Genomic DNA, 13,965 nt, shown 5'->3' with positions numbered 1-13,965 from the left:
CAGCATAAAAACCAGTTTCAAGTTCATGGACTCTGCTGAAAATGCCCAATTTTCTCCAAGGCCACAAACAGTGGTCCTATTTAGTGCCCATCCAAGGCCTGGATTCAAGTCACTGTCCCCATGAAATCCCCCAGGTTGTGCAGAAGTGCCTCTCTCTCACCCCAGCTGACACGTGCTGATGAAAATACACACTGGTGTGGAGAAAAGTTTAGTATCTGCTAAGAGGAAAAGCCAGTTCTGATCGACACAGTCATCTGACAGCCTGGGAAACGGGAAATGCTGAAACTGACAGCTCCAAATGTTCTGCTGTTTAACCAAATTGGCACAAACCTCTTTTTTCCTCATTTTGTCACTTTCTCTGATTGCGAGAGATGTTTCCATCCCATTCCAGTCTCAAGGTGAAGTTTCCAGTGACATCATGAAACCCGGGGCTCTTTCCTATGCCAGGGGCACATGCATACTAGTGTGATTCATGTTGTAACTTATCTGGAAGGCAAGGCCTGAGGCAAGATAACCTGCCACAGGGCGCTTTTTAAACTGAGCTCCCTGGCTTATAAACACATGAAACTGGATACACCTATCAGTTCATCCCGTCCATCCCCTTGGTTGGGAAGAAGGACTGTTCTCTATGCTGTGTTCTCCAGGGTTTTGCCTGGACCTAAATGACCCAAGAAATGAGATTGTCACCAACACCTCGGGAAGAGTATGCCACTCTCTAGGGCTGTATCAAAGCCCCTGGCAGTCCACAAGAAGGTTCCTCTTGGCTTTGGCTCATACCCTAAGAGTTGAGTGCACCATATACTGGCTTTTCTTTTGGTGACATCAGTCCAACTTAACAGGTTCCCAGGTGCCTCTTTTCTCTCTCCAACTCTCTCTTGGGAAACTGTTAGTAACACTGCACCCCAAAGTAGCTAGTACCTCCAGTACGCTCCCTGGGAGCTGAGCTTTACTTTCCCAGGAGGATTTTGCATATTTATTTTGCATGTTTAAATTTAGATAGATCAGACCAATATGGAAAATTGGGCCTCAGATCATCTAATCTCCACTGAGGGGAGCGGCAGTCACCGTGAGTGAGAGAGGACAAGGCACTTTACCTACTGCCTCCTCAGGGGTCCAGTAGCCGGAGGAGTCACAAACTCGAGGGGAAGAGGCCTCATGCACATATTGGCTGAAAGTACCATCTTCAGCGCAGTCCCCGCAGAGGGTGCTGGGGTCCCTGCAGAACAGATAGAGAGAGAATGAGGAAGACTCTTTTCCCCCCAGTTTCTGATCACACTTGAACTTTCCTCACTTGATCCCCATCTATGCATGATGTGGAAAGCCCACAAGAGCCAACTGCTTGGCTTGTTTCTTCTCACAGCCAGCTCTGACATAGGCTGGGGAGGGAAAGGGAAACTTTCTGGTTAAGATACCGTACTAGTGATCTGGGCTGATCCTCAGCTTGTCTACGGATTCCCCATGTGACCTCAGACAGGTTAGTAAACACTCTGTGCCTCAGTTTCCTCTCTCTAAAATGGGGTAGAATAGCCCTTCCTGTGTCTGCCTTGATTATTTAGACCGCAAGCAGTCTGGGCCAAAGTGCATCTCATACTATGCATACATACAGAGCCTGGCACAAGTGGAGCCGTGCACTCAGCTTTGGCCTCCAGGTGCCCCCATAAAACAAATAAATGATCATGTTTAATTAAAGTGCCAGCATTAAGCTAATGAAGGACTGGGGGAGTATTTCCTGCTCCAAAGATAATGTCAAAACATTCTATTCAGTTAGTCTTGAACGCTCTGCAGTATTTTTCAGTCATAAGCCTCCACTTTCCTTCTCAGCCATTCTTTTAATGATGTGAGCCCATTTGAGGCTTCAGACGCCTGTCTGTGCACTCACTGGGTGACATATGCCATTCGGGAGCCAGGAACAGCCCTGCATATGAGCCATTTGGTGCAAGAGGGAGCAATTATTCCATAACTGGCCAGGATGTCCTCAGAAATCGATTTTCTCTGAATTAGAAAGCATTTGAAAGGCCAGATTTGTAAAATGCTTTCAGGGGGATGCGAGACTTTGCCCACATTCGCAAAGGGCTTTGAGCTGGGAGCTGTTAGAGAAGTGTAAAGTATTGCTCTTATTCTTTTCTGAACGGCTTATGGGCATAGCCGCTTTGCACCACCATTGTAACTTACAGCTTTCACAAGCCACTAAGCTTTGCAAGGTCCCAAATGAAGACAATATTTAAGCCCTATTCACCTAAACAATGTAATGCGCTTAATTTTCAGGATGTGCGTAAGTCCCATTAAAGTCAGTGGGACCACAGAAGCACATGCCTAAAGATGAGCGCATGCTTAAGTGCTTTGGTGAACATGGATGGATTAGTGAATCAGGGCCTCAGCTACTATCAGTGTCAGGTCTATACAAACATTTCCCAGGGCATTGATAAAGAAATGGACAGATTACGTACAGTCCTCTCCAAACTCACTGAAGTCAAAGGGAGTAATAAATAAATAAATATTACCTAGATCTTATATGACACATTTCATCAATAAGTCTCAAAGTTCTTTACATAGGACATAGAATATCAGGTTTGGAAGGAACCTCAGGAGGTCATCTAGTCCAACCCCCTGCTGAAAACAGGGCCAATCCCCAATTTTTGCCCCAGATCCCTAAATGGCCTCCTCAAGGATTGAACTTACAGCACTGGGTTTAGTGGGTCAATACTCAAACCACTGAGCTATCCCTCCCCCATAAATAGCCTTACCCCAATTTTACAGATAGAAAAACTGAGGCACAGAGAGGGGAAGTGACTTGATCAAGGTCACCCAGCAGGCCAGTGGCAGAGCCAGGACTAGACGGCAGGTCCCCTGAATCCCAGACCGGTGCTCTATCAATTAGGCCACACTAGCTTTTCACTGACTTCATGATTAGGACTCTGACCCATGTGATTTTTAAAAATATATATGATGCAAATTCTACATCAGAGCAATAACCTGCTGCCCATCCCAGCTCAAGAGTCTCAGAGGATTTAAATATTAAATATTCATTTAGCGTAGATGATATTTGCAAACTTTGAGTGCCTGACGTTAGGTGCCTAAATCCATAGTCAAGCACTCAGACAAATGAGGCCTGATCTTCAGAATGATGAGCCCCCTCAATTCCAGATGAATGTGGCTGTTCCGCACCCTGAAAGTCATGCTCCTTTTAGTTAGGTGCCTAGCTAGGAACTGAAGGGACTAACTTAAGATACTGACATCTGAAAATATTACTGACATGTCCAAAGTCACAGAGCAGGGATCCAAATCCCGATCTTCTGGCTCCTAGTCCTGTGTGTTAACCACAAGACCATATTCCCTCCTCATAAATCAGTAGTTTATCCAGTAAGTGCTAAGTGAAGCTCATTTTTCATTCAGTAATTGCGCTCTCAGGTTGCATTTGGCATTGTCTCCTGATGGCACACAACCCTTTGGCACTCTCCCTGAGCCCCCCAGTAGAGGAATGTTTTTTGGAGGACACTCGCTTGACACCCCAGCACACACTGCCATCACAGTAGTAAACTCATAACCAGACGTGTTATTCTGGTGGACATAACTGGGGGGCTGGGAGTATTGCCTCGTTCCTCTATTTCAACAAGGCAGCTGAACAAATCGTTGCCCATTCCCCACTCGCTCCAACACAAAAAAAACAAACAAAAAAAAAACCAGGCAGGGTTTGCCAGTTGGCAAAGAGCTTGAGGGTTTTGCCAACTCATCTTCATCACCTTCACTAACTTCTGAAACTCCCTGGTTCAGTGCCAAATGACTTTTCCTAGGGAACCACGGACAAATAAATTGTGACAAGCAATTCCCAGTGGAAACAAGCACAGGCAGTTGTTTAGGGATCCAGTTACGGGCCAAAGTCAGTGGTAGGACTACAAAACTGGTCCCTGGCCAAATTGATCTAGAGGAAGCAAGAGGCCATCAGACATGCTGGCACATTTTAGTTTACGCCGGTTTTCCAGCATGCTCAGCCAAGCATGGGATCTTCTCAGCGACAATGTCTCTTACCTTTCATAGAGAACGCCACTAATGGGAGGCAGCCAGTGGATGGTGAGGGACTCCTGGCCCTGCCCAGTGACCACTGGGGGCATGGGGATCGGAGTGGGCTTTCTGCTCTGGCTCCATCGCTGGTACACCAGATCCAAATAGCAATGCATTCGAGCCACTTGGTTGGGGGTAAAACTGTCTGTGCAGTCATCGTCTGAGAGAGAAAGGAAGGAGGGGACTTGTTTGTGAAACATTTTGAGATCCTTGTGTGAAAAGCATTATGTAAGTGGTCATTAGCAGTATTAGCAGTATTTATTACTAAATATAGCCCTTTTAAGGCTCTCCTGGAGGACCAGAGAAGAACACAAATGCCCTGGGCTAGAGAGATTCCCCATGGCTTGTCCTAGATGACTCCTCTCATGGTATTTCTCCAGTCGGCCACAAGATGGCACTATTTCAGCAGCTGTTTGTTTTCCTGGGTAGACTCTCCGCAGCACAAGGTTGCTTTCCTGGGGCATGCGGATGGCCAAATACCCTTGTTAGGCCACATGGGGATGAAGCTGTGGGGGCCTGCCAGGGGACTCGGAGCACACCACAAGGTTCTTTTTAAAAAAATGAACATACAGATGAAAATCAGTGGCTTTCATCAGACCTCATTAAGGACAGAAAGGGCATCGCTGCTAGTGACACTGCGTGGCTGCCATGATGAGGCAGACCAGGCATTTCCACATGTTCCGCTGCGCTTCTCCAACACATGCGTAGAAGGAGCACAGAGTCAGAGCCAGTGCTACTGGACTGGCTTCCATGGAGCTATGCCAGTTTACATCCGCTGAGCTTCCAGCCCACAACATCTGATGTAGGATCCTGCGTCCAGCACCTGCCCTGACTTGATGCTGCCAGGGAAGGTGAGGAGTCCCAGAAGACAATTAATCCACTGTGCAATGATGTGGATGGCTCGTGGGAAGCGTACTCCTTCCTGAGCCCAGCGAGTGACCATCTTATACCCTGGAGCATGAGATCTGATTACCTTGTACTTAGCACATGCATAATGGCACATGTTATTATCGACCCTAATACTTGCCATCCAGGTATTGCAAACAGCTCTTCACTCATCAAAGCCGCTGCTGTGTCTACAGCACCTCTGCCTCAGAGATTTAAGTCAATTAGCATTTGGAGGAGATAGGCCTGAGTAAAAACTCAGTAAGGTCTTTAGGGTCTGGCCCATTTCACTGACTGTCAGCAGAAGAACAGATGTTGGTTATATGTTTGTATGGCACCTTTCAGACCAGTGGCACCACAAAACACTTGCACAGGGTATTTAATTCAATTGTGCCGCTATGCAGTGGTTGTGCAGGCCAAAGCACTAGTTTGTAGGGCCTCAGCCCTCACCCTTGCATCGCTTTGGACTTAGGGCCCTGGTTTTCTTCAGAGAGGGAATGTTGACCCAAATGCTGAGATGTTCCATTTTTTCTGCCCTGAAAATGCCAGAGGATTATTACTGGGCCAGCTTTCCAGTGGATATAAACTGCCAGAGTGCCGGTGAAGTCAAAGGTGTCGTGTCACTTCACAGGGATCTGGTCCTTTATTATCATTTATCAGCTGAATTACAGTCGAAGCTGGAGGCCCCAGCTGAGATCAAGGTGTGACCAACTGGGAAAGTTCTTAATGTTTTCTCTGAGTACTGTATTGGTGCCTCAGTGTCCCCATGGCAGTTCTTAAGTATCTGGCAGAGCAAAGGGCCAGTGCAACCTAAATGCCTGACACTCTGTCTCCTAGCAACTAATGGCCTGGGCCCCTCCTCTGCAAGGTGCCAGCTGAGGTGTTGGAGACAAAGGGATCAGGTGACCTCCTGGCCCAGGAAAGGAGCTGAGGAGAGGAGGGGCTGGGAGGGGGTTGTTAGTCTGGAGCTGGCTGGGGTCAAGGGTGGAGGGCAGACCTGGGGGTCTGGCTCAGTGCCCCCCAGAATGGACCTAGCCGAGGGGTCTGGTTCGCTGTATCGACAAGCTCTGTTTTAGACCCTGTTCCTGTCATCGAATAAACCTCTGTTTTACTGGCTGGCTGAGAGTCACGTCTGACTGCAAAGTGGGGGTGCAGAACCCGGTGGCTTCCCCAGGACCCTGTTGGGGTGGACTCGCTGTGGGAAGCGCACGGAGGGGCAGAGGATGCTGAATGCTCCAAGGAGAGACCCAGGAGGTGAAGCTGTGTGAGCTTCTTGCCCTGAACAAGTCTGCTCCAAGGGAGAGAAGGCTCCCCAAAGTCCTGACTGGCTTGGTGGGGAGCAGTTCCAGAGCATCGCCCGGTGACTCCGTGACAACTGGTGGCAGTGGCGGGACGTACTGCACCCCGTGAATGGCGCTGCTTGCAGTAAGAGACTGGGGAGCAGTAAAACAAAGGAGGGAAAATGAGGACCAGGCGTGCTGAAGGCTCAGAGTGGGACGGTTTCAGGGGGCGGTTAACCTCTGGGAGTGTGTGACCAGCGAGAAGGACTGTTGGAGTAACGGGGTCCCCCTGAGGACTGCAGCGAGCAGTCTCGGGGGCGGAGGAGCTTGCTGCTCGACCCTGGGAGAGAGAAGGATTTTGCAGTAGCAGGGTTCCCCTGGGGATTGCAGGAGCAGTCCCAGGGGCGGAGGAGTCTGCAGCTCGACCCTGGCAAAAAGGTGGTGATCACGAGAAGGGCTGGCACACCCGGGGTTCTTCCTGGAAACCATGGGGGAGCCAAGAGCACACAGGCCTGTGAGTCCAGAGCCACTTGGGAATGGTGAAGTGATGGCCTATCACCATCTCCTTGAGAAGGACATTGTGATCTTGTGCACAAAGAGAGGATTACGCATGGGGAAATTCACCAAGGCACAGTTAATCGTGCAGTTCAAGGAGAAGCACCGCTCTGAGGAGCAGATTCCTGGCCCAGATGGGGCTACAAGAGGATCTGAGAGCAGCTGGAGCATCAGCCAGGCATCCCCGGGAGTCTGGTCCCCAATCAGACGAGGGTCTTCACGATTGGGTTCCCCATCAGGAGATTGGAGACGGATGGGATGGGAGCAGAGCCCGAGAGAGCGAGAGGACCGTGAGAGAGAGCAAGAGCCCGAGGAAAAGCTGCAGGAGAAGCAGCAGCAGCGTGGACTGGTGATGGTGGAGCAGAGAGACATAGGGGGCTGCCCAGGGGTCAGTGGGGAAACAAGCCTGCGGGGGCAAGACCCTGGGACAGAGAGAACTGTGGTGGTGCAGCCCCAGATGCTGAGGGACTGTGGAACCTGGGTGAAGTTCCCTGGGGTGAAGCCCCTTGCCCTGCCTATGGCCCAGATCCCTGTGCAGACCCAGGAGGGGTCGGGCTGGCTGGTAGTTGGGGTTCTCCAGGATATCGGCTGGGAGGCCCTGTTGGGGGGTGACTGTCTCCCCATGGGACAGGATCCAGGCCCCGCTCCTGTAATGGCCGAGGGTTTGAATTCAAATCCAGGGAACCAATTGGCTAGGATGGAAATGGTCAGTGAAAATGCAAATAACCTGGCTGGCAGGGGGAAGGGGCTGCTGGGCTCAGGATACCTGCCTACCTGTAACCAGCCCCCTGGGGCTGAGTGGGAGGGAGAGATGCTCCCCGCCCCCCTGCACACCGGAGAGGGGGCTCACGCTGGCTCTGATGCTGTGACCAGAGCAGAGAGCTCGCTGCCTGCCCCCACTGGGACAGCAAGGGCAGCGCTGAGCACGGGGGGAGCTGAGACCCCAGCTGAGTGGGGAAACACCCGGGCAGGGCAGGTCGGCTGCCAAACAGGTTTGCCTGGTCCAGACGTGCTGCTGGGAAGTGATTACACAGCAGGGAGGGAGCTACCAGGGACAAGGCTCAGGGGGGCTGTGACCCCAGTTCCAGCCAGCGAGAGGGAGCAAGTCCCACTCCCTGCCCCAGCCGCTGAATCCCAGACTGAGCTGCAGAGGGATCCCTCCTTGGAGAAGCTGAGGGAACTTGCTGGCCACAGCACTGCAAACCCCCTTGGGGAAGGCTGCAGGGACAGAGTCCTGCAGGAGGAGGGATTCCTGTACCGGGAATGGGCTCCCCAAGGGGAAGGAGAACTGGGGGGAATAGGGAGGCAGCTGGTGGTACCCCAGGAATCCACAGGGTCCTTCCCTTTCGAGCTGCTGGATGGGAGGAGAGTGAGGGGACCCCTGGACCTGAAGAGGGAGGATTGGATGGAGAAGGGGGAAGACCCCCTGGGGGATCTCTTCCCTGAGGTGGGAGACAATCTCCCCATCAGGTGTTCCCCGTTCAGAGTCACTGGGAAAGCAGCCCAGAACCTGGAGAGAGAGGTCAGGGACATGCTGGCTTTAGATGGGATCCAGCCATTTTACAGCCCATGGGCCTCACCCGTGGGGCTGATCCCCAAGCGAGACAGGATGATCTGGTTTTATGGGGGCTATCAGAAGCTTAAAGCCATCACAGTGTCCGATGCCGACCCCATGCCTAGGCCTGGGGAGATTCTAGACAAGCAGAGGGCGATGGAGAACTTGGCCCTGGCAGACACTGATAACGTGCATCTTTAGCCAGACCTGGGAGGAACAGGTGTCCCAGGTGAAGAGGGGGCTGGGCTGCCTCAAGGAGGTGGGACTGACGGTAAAAGCTGGAAAGTGCAAGGGGGGACGGCAGAGGTGTTGTGTCTGGGCCACAAAGTGGGAAGCGGCTGCCCAAGCCCAGAGCTGGCAAAGGCCAAGATGGGGGGCTCTTAACCAAGGGAGCCCGAATCACAGACCAGAGTGCTGGGAAAAGACCCAATCCCAGCTTGAAGCCCAGGGGTATTGGGGATAGCAAAAGGACTCACACCGAGGAATGGGAGAGATGCTGGGGCATCCATAGGAACCTTGGTGGGTTCGAACTTCCCCAGGTCACTGGCTGGAGTGACCTCGCTCAGTTCGGTCTCGAAGGGGGGAGAGATGTGACGAACTGGGAAAGTTCTTAATGTTTTCTCTGAATACTGTATTGGTGCCTCAGTGTCCCCATGGCAGTTCTTAAGTATCTGGCAGAGCAAAGCGCCAGTGCACCTAAATGCCTGACACTCTGTCTCCTAGCAACTAATGGCCTGGGCCCCTCCTCTGCAAAGGTGCCAGCTGAAGGTGTTGGAGACAAAGGGATCAGGTGACCTCCTGGCCCGGGAAAGGAGCTGAGGAGAGGAGGGGCTGGGAGGGGTTGTTAGTCTGGAGCTGGCTGGGTCAAGGGTGGAGGGCAGACCTGGGAGTCTGGCTCACTGCCCCCCAGAATGGACCCAGCCGAGGGGTCTGCTTCGCTGTATCTACAAGCTCTGTTTTAGACCCTGTTCCTGTCATCGAATAAACCTCTGTTTTACTGGCTGGCTGAGAGTCACGTCTGACTGCAAAGTGGGGGTGCAGAACCCGGTGGCTTCCCCAGGACCCCGTTGGGGTGGACTCGCTGTGGGAAGCGCACGGAGGGGCAGAGGATGCTGAATGCTCCAAGGAGAGACCCAGGAGGTGAAGCTGTGTGAGCTTCTTGCCCTGAACAAGTCTGCTCCAAGGGAGAGGAGGCTCCCCAAAGTCCTTACTGGCTTGGTGGGGAGCAGTTCCAGAGCATCGCCCGGTGACTCCGTGACACAAGGCCCTACTGTGTTAGGCACTGTATGGACACATAATGAGAAACAGTCACTGCTCTGGAGAGTTTACAATCTAAACAAGCAGGGCAGACAAGGGGTGGGAGAAAGAAAGCGCTATTGCCCTCTGTATCCATTTGTTCGGCCACTGTACAACTAAAGGGAGCCCCTCTAACAAAGCAGCTTGCCATCACTTTAGAAAATCCTGGAAGAAAGATCCACTGTGTGTTCTCGTCTCCAGCTTCAGAGAGAAAGGAGGTGAGCTGACAGACTAACTCACTGGTGCTTGGATGCTTGCTGCACCTAGAATACCATCTGCAGTTGTATCCATGGAGTGGCAATGGTCTCAACTGAGTCCAGGGGTCTGAGTCTCAGCTCACTTAACCCCAGTTTCACACCCCTGACTGCAATGGAATAACTCCTCCTTGGCAGTGGGGTGAGAGAAGAATTGGCCTGGTGGTGTTGGCAGAGGGCAGTCTGATTTTCAGAGGTGCCGAGCACTCACAATTCCAGTAGAAGTCAATGATAGCTGTTGGTGCGCTGCACGTTTGGAAATCAGGGCAGAGGTGACTTAAAACCAGGCATCTCAACCCAGAGTCAGTGCCTAAATCAGACATTTAATTAGGTGCTTAAATATAGATTTAAATGCCTGAACGTAGGCACCTAGATTTGCACATGTTGGTCTCAATACTGCTTTGGTCACCCAGAGAAAGCCAAGCCAGGAGGGAGAAAAATCACTGATGCCAAGAACAAAGGGGTGAGCAGGGTATTGCCTACACACCAAGGGCCAGATACTGGGCTGATATAAATTGGTATAGCCCCAGTGCTTATTTTATGCCACTTGAAGTTCTAGTATCACAGGGGTAGCCGTGTTAGTCTGGATCTGTAAAAAGCAACAGAGTTCTGGGGCACCTTATAGACTAACCAAGTTCTAGGTGGGCCTGGATACCTGAGGGCACAAATTCCTGAAAGGAAATGTAGCAGGATGGACCCCTGCTCCTGCCTTGAAGGGGTTAAAAACAGCCCTGGGAAGGGGCTGTGGCTGGAGAAAGCAGCCTTTAGGCTGGGGCAAGAAGCCTGGGCTGACTGGGGAAAGTAGGCTCAGCTGTGGCCATGCTGCAATCAGGCCCAGCTGGCCCCTATAAGAGGCTGTGAGCCAGAAGCCAAAACAGTCTCTCTCTAGCTATAGAGGGAGGTGGGCCTGGCTGCTGGACATAAGGTACCTGAGTGAAGCTGGGCTGGGGATAGGCAGAGGAGCTGAGGAGCTCCAGCCTGGAAAGCCCCAGGCTGTGGCCTAGGATTGGGCTAACAGGTACTGAAGGTGGCAGAGGGCAGCCCAGGGGTAGGCCAAGGCAACAGGTCCAAACCCAACCTTGCTAGTGATAAGTAGGCTGATACTGCAGTTTGTCCCAGGATGTGGGGCTAGACAATGACTGGCAGTAGCCATATACTGAGGCAAGGTGGGGATAGAGGGTGGGGGTTCCCTGGGGAGGGGAGATCCTAAGAGAAAGGGGTTACTGCCAGGGGGCAGCACCCCAGGAAAAAGGTCATCAGGTCCAGGGAGGGACATGGAGGCCAGAGGACAGGTGGATCACTGGCCTGCAGAGGCACTCCAGAGCTGAATCAAGCTAATTCCCAAGGATGGGCAGCAGGAGGCGCTGCAGGGATGAGTCCAGCCTGTCTACAGGAAGGAACTATCCAAGGAATGAAAAAACATACACAGATGGGAATGAAATACAAGCTGAATCTCTAGCTGATACAATAACAATTCCCTCCCGTTACCTGTGTAGCTCATGTAGTTGTTGAATGGTGTTCTGGAGAAGTGGGTGTGGCCACAGGTGTCATTGGTAGGGTCTGGATCTCGGCAGAGTTTACTTTTAGGGGTAGGGGCTGTGTCAGCACAGAGGTCTCCAGTCTCCATGGAAGGTGTAGTCTCCCTGCAGGGATCATCACAAGATTCCCTTTCGCTCACTCCCTTAAAGACATGGTAGAGTCCCAGGATATGTCCTACTTCATGGATCATGGTGTTGGTATGGCCGGGCATGCCATAATAGGCTGGATTGAGGACCACGCCACCTGGAATTGAAAGCACATTCAGTATAATTAAGAGAGAGATGTGGGGAAGCAACTACCTCTAATGATATAGTCCAGTTAATACTCATGTCTCTGTTTTCTTAGTGATAACAAACAAGGTGTCTGAGGCAAGACAGACTTTCAGGAAGTTGAAGGCACTCAGCACCTTGAAGGAGCTGATCGGCACCTCACTGGGTCAGGTCCTTTGATATTCCAACACCTGGGTCATCAGATCATTTCAGCTGCGGTTTCCTTTAATGTCTATTCTGAAATAAAACTCTCATTTACAGCCTTGCGTACCCTATAAATGTATATCTGACCTGGTGCACCCAACTGAGATGTGTGATGCTCATGCCAGGACAGTCTTGATTCCTCCCCGGAGACTAAGGGCTACATTCAAACTCAGGTGCAGATCCAAAGAAGCTGGTGGAGTGGGGCCTGCTTACACCAGGATTGAATTTGGCCCTGAATCCATGATCCATTTGGGGTGGGCTTTTCAACAATGAGTCCCAACAATGGCCAATGGGATTTGTGCTCCACCTCACTTACATGCTTTTGAAAGTCCTGCCCTTTCTGGGCGGTGGAGTTTTCAAGCTGGTGAAAATTGCGAGACTGAATGCACTGGAACCTGCTGGTCATAGCAACACAAGCACAAGCTTCGCTGCTCTATCCCAACAAGAGGCCCTAGAGAGATGACCTGGTTGCTCCACGCTCAGGCAATCCCTGATCTCTCTGCTGAGACTGCCAACAAAGGTGGAAACTAGATGGCTTTTGGGGGCAACACAGACATCTGCTGACTAGACACAGAACTGAGACCCCCCCAACTGGTTCCTTGTTGCTTACTAAGCCCCCCGTGGAGATACCTGAGTCACTCACTCAGATAGGAATGGCTCCAAAGTCAAGCCCCCCCATGCCATCTCCTGCTTTGACGAAGGTGTTTGCTTCTTTCTTAAAACTATATGTGGGTTTAATGCTTACAAAGGTCACAGGGCTAACAGCACTGGTCCGAGCTAAGCATAGCACAAGCATGTGAGCATTCCCGGGGCCCTGTTCCAATGCACGGCAACCCTGATCCTCAGCACCCTCTCTCCTCTTGCAGTTCCAGGGCTGTACTAGCACTGGTTCCAAATTTCCCACTGGGAATGGAAAACTGCCTCCCTGGCCCCAGTGAAAACTTTTGCAGAAAATCTTGGTTTCTTACAGACAGCCTCTCAACCTGAAGCAAATACTCACCAGCAACCGCACACCATACAACATAAACACTAACCCAGGAACCTATCCTTGCAACAAAGCCCAATGCCAACTCTGTCCACATATCTATTCAAGTGGCACCATCATAGGACCTAATCACATCAGCCACACTATCAGAGGCTTGTTCACCTGCACATCTACCAACATAATATATGCCATCATGTGCCAGCAATGTCCCTCTGTCATGTACATTGGCCAAACTGGACAGTCTCTATGCAAAAGAATAAATGGACACAAATCTGACATCAGGAATCATAACATTCAAAAACCAGTGGGAGAACACTTCAACCTCTCTAACCACTCAGTGACAGACTTGAAGGTGGCAATTTTGCAACAAAAAAACTTCAAAAACAGACTCCAAAGAGAGACTGCTGAACTTGAATTAATATGCAAATTAGATACAATTAACTTAGGTTTAAACAGAGACTGGGAATGGTTGGGTCATTATACTAATTGAATCTATTTCCCCATGTTAAGTTCTCCTCACCCCTTCTATGGATCATCTCGATTATCACTTCAAAGGTTTTTGTTTTTTTTTTTTCTCCTGCTGATGATAGCTCATCTCAATTGATTGGACTCTTACAGTTGGTATGGCTACTTCCACCTTTTCATGTTCTCTGTATGTATAAATATCTTCTTGCTGTATGTTCCAGTCTATGCATCCAATGAAGTGGGTTTTAGCCCATGAAAGCTTATGCTGAAATAAATGTGTTAGTCTCTAAGGTGCCACAAGTACTCCTGTTCTTTTTGCGGATACAGATTAACATGGCTGCTACTCTGAAACCTTGGTTTCTTTTGACATTTTCCAGGTTTTCAATCAAAAAATGTACAAAACTAAAGAAGTTTTTCCTCCCTCCGCCCCTTCCTGCTTTTTCCTTGTTTCCATTTTTTTCATTTTGCTACTAGAAAAGGGGTAAAGAAAAAAAAGAGAGGGAAAAGCCAAAACCCAAACACATTCTTAGGGCCAGCAATGCTGTCTGAGTGTCCGTTCATACTGCATGGCAAGTGTGACTGCAGAGCCTATAGCCAGACTGGAGACAGCTTTACTCTA

At 50.7% G+C, this 13,965-nt stretch overlaps 1 protein-coding gene across 1 annotated transcript in view; it reads right to left on the bottom strand.

Moving 5' to 3' along the window:
- Positions 1–13,965, bottom strand: part of PAPPA2 (pappalysin 2) — a 183,418-nt gene that overhangs the window by 104,498 nt on the left and 64,955 nt on the right. The window contains 3 exon segments of the mRNA XM_030572563.1: positions 1,095–1,216; positions 4,027–4,219; positions 11,373–11,666. Coding sequence (XP_030428423.1) covers positions 1,095–1,216; positions 4,027–4,219; positions 11,373–11,666 — 609 coding nt within the window.

The sequence above is a fragment of the Gopherus evgoodei genome, chromosome 8, assembly GCF_007399415.2.
Source record: "Gopherus evgoodei ecotype Sinaloan lineage chromosome 8, rGopEvg1_v1.p, whole genome shotgun sequence".
Lineage (NCBI taxonomy): Eukaryota > Metazoa > Chordata > Testudines > Testudinidae > Gopherus > Gopherus evgoodei.
The sequence above is the reverse complement of the archived record's forward strand: the minus strand, read 5'-3'. Positions and strand labels throughout refer to the sequence as shown.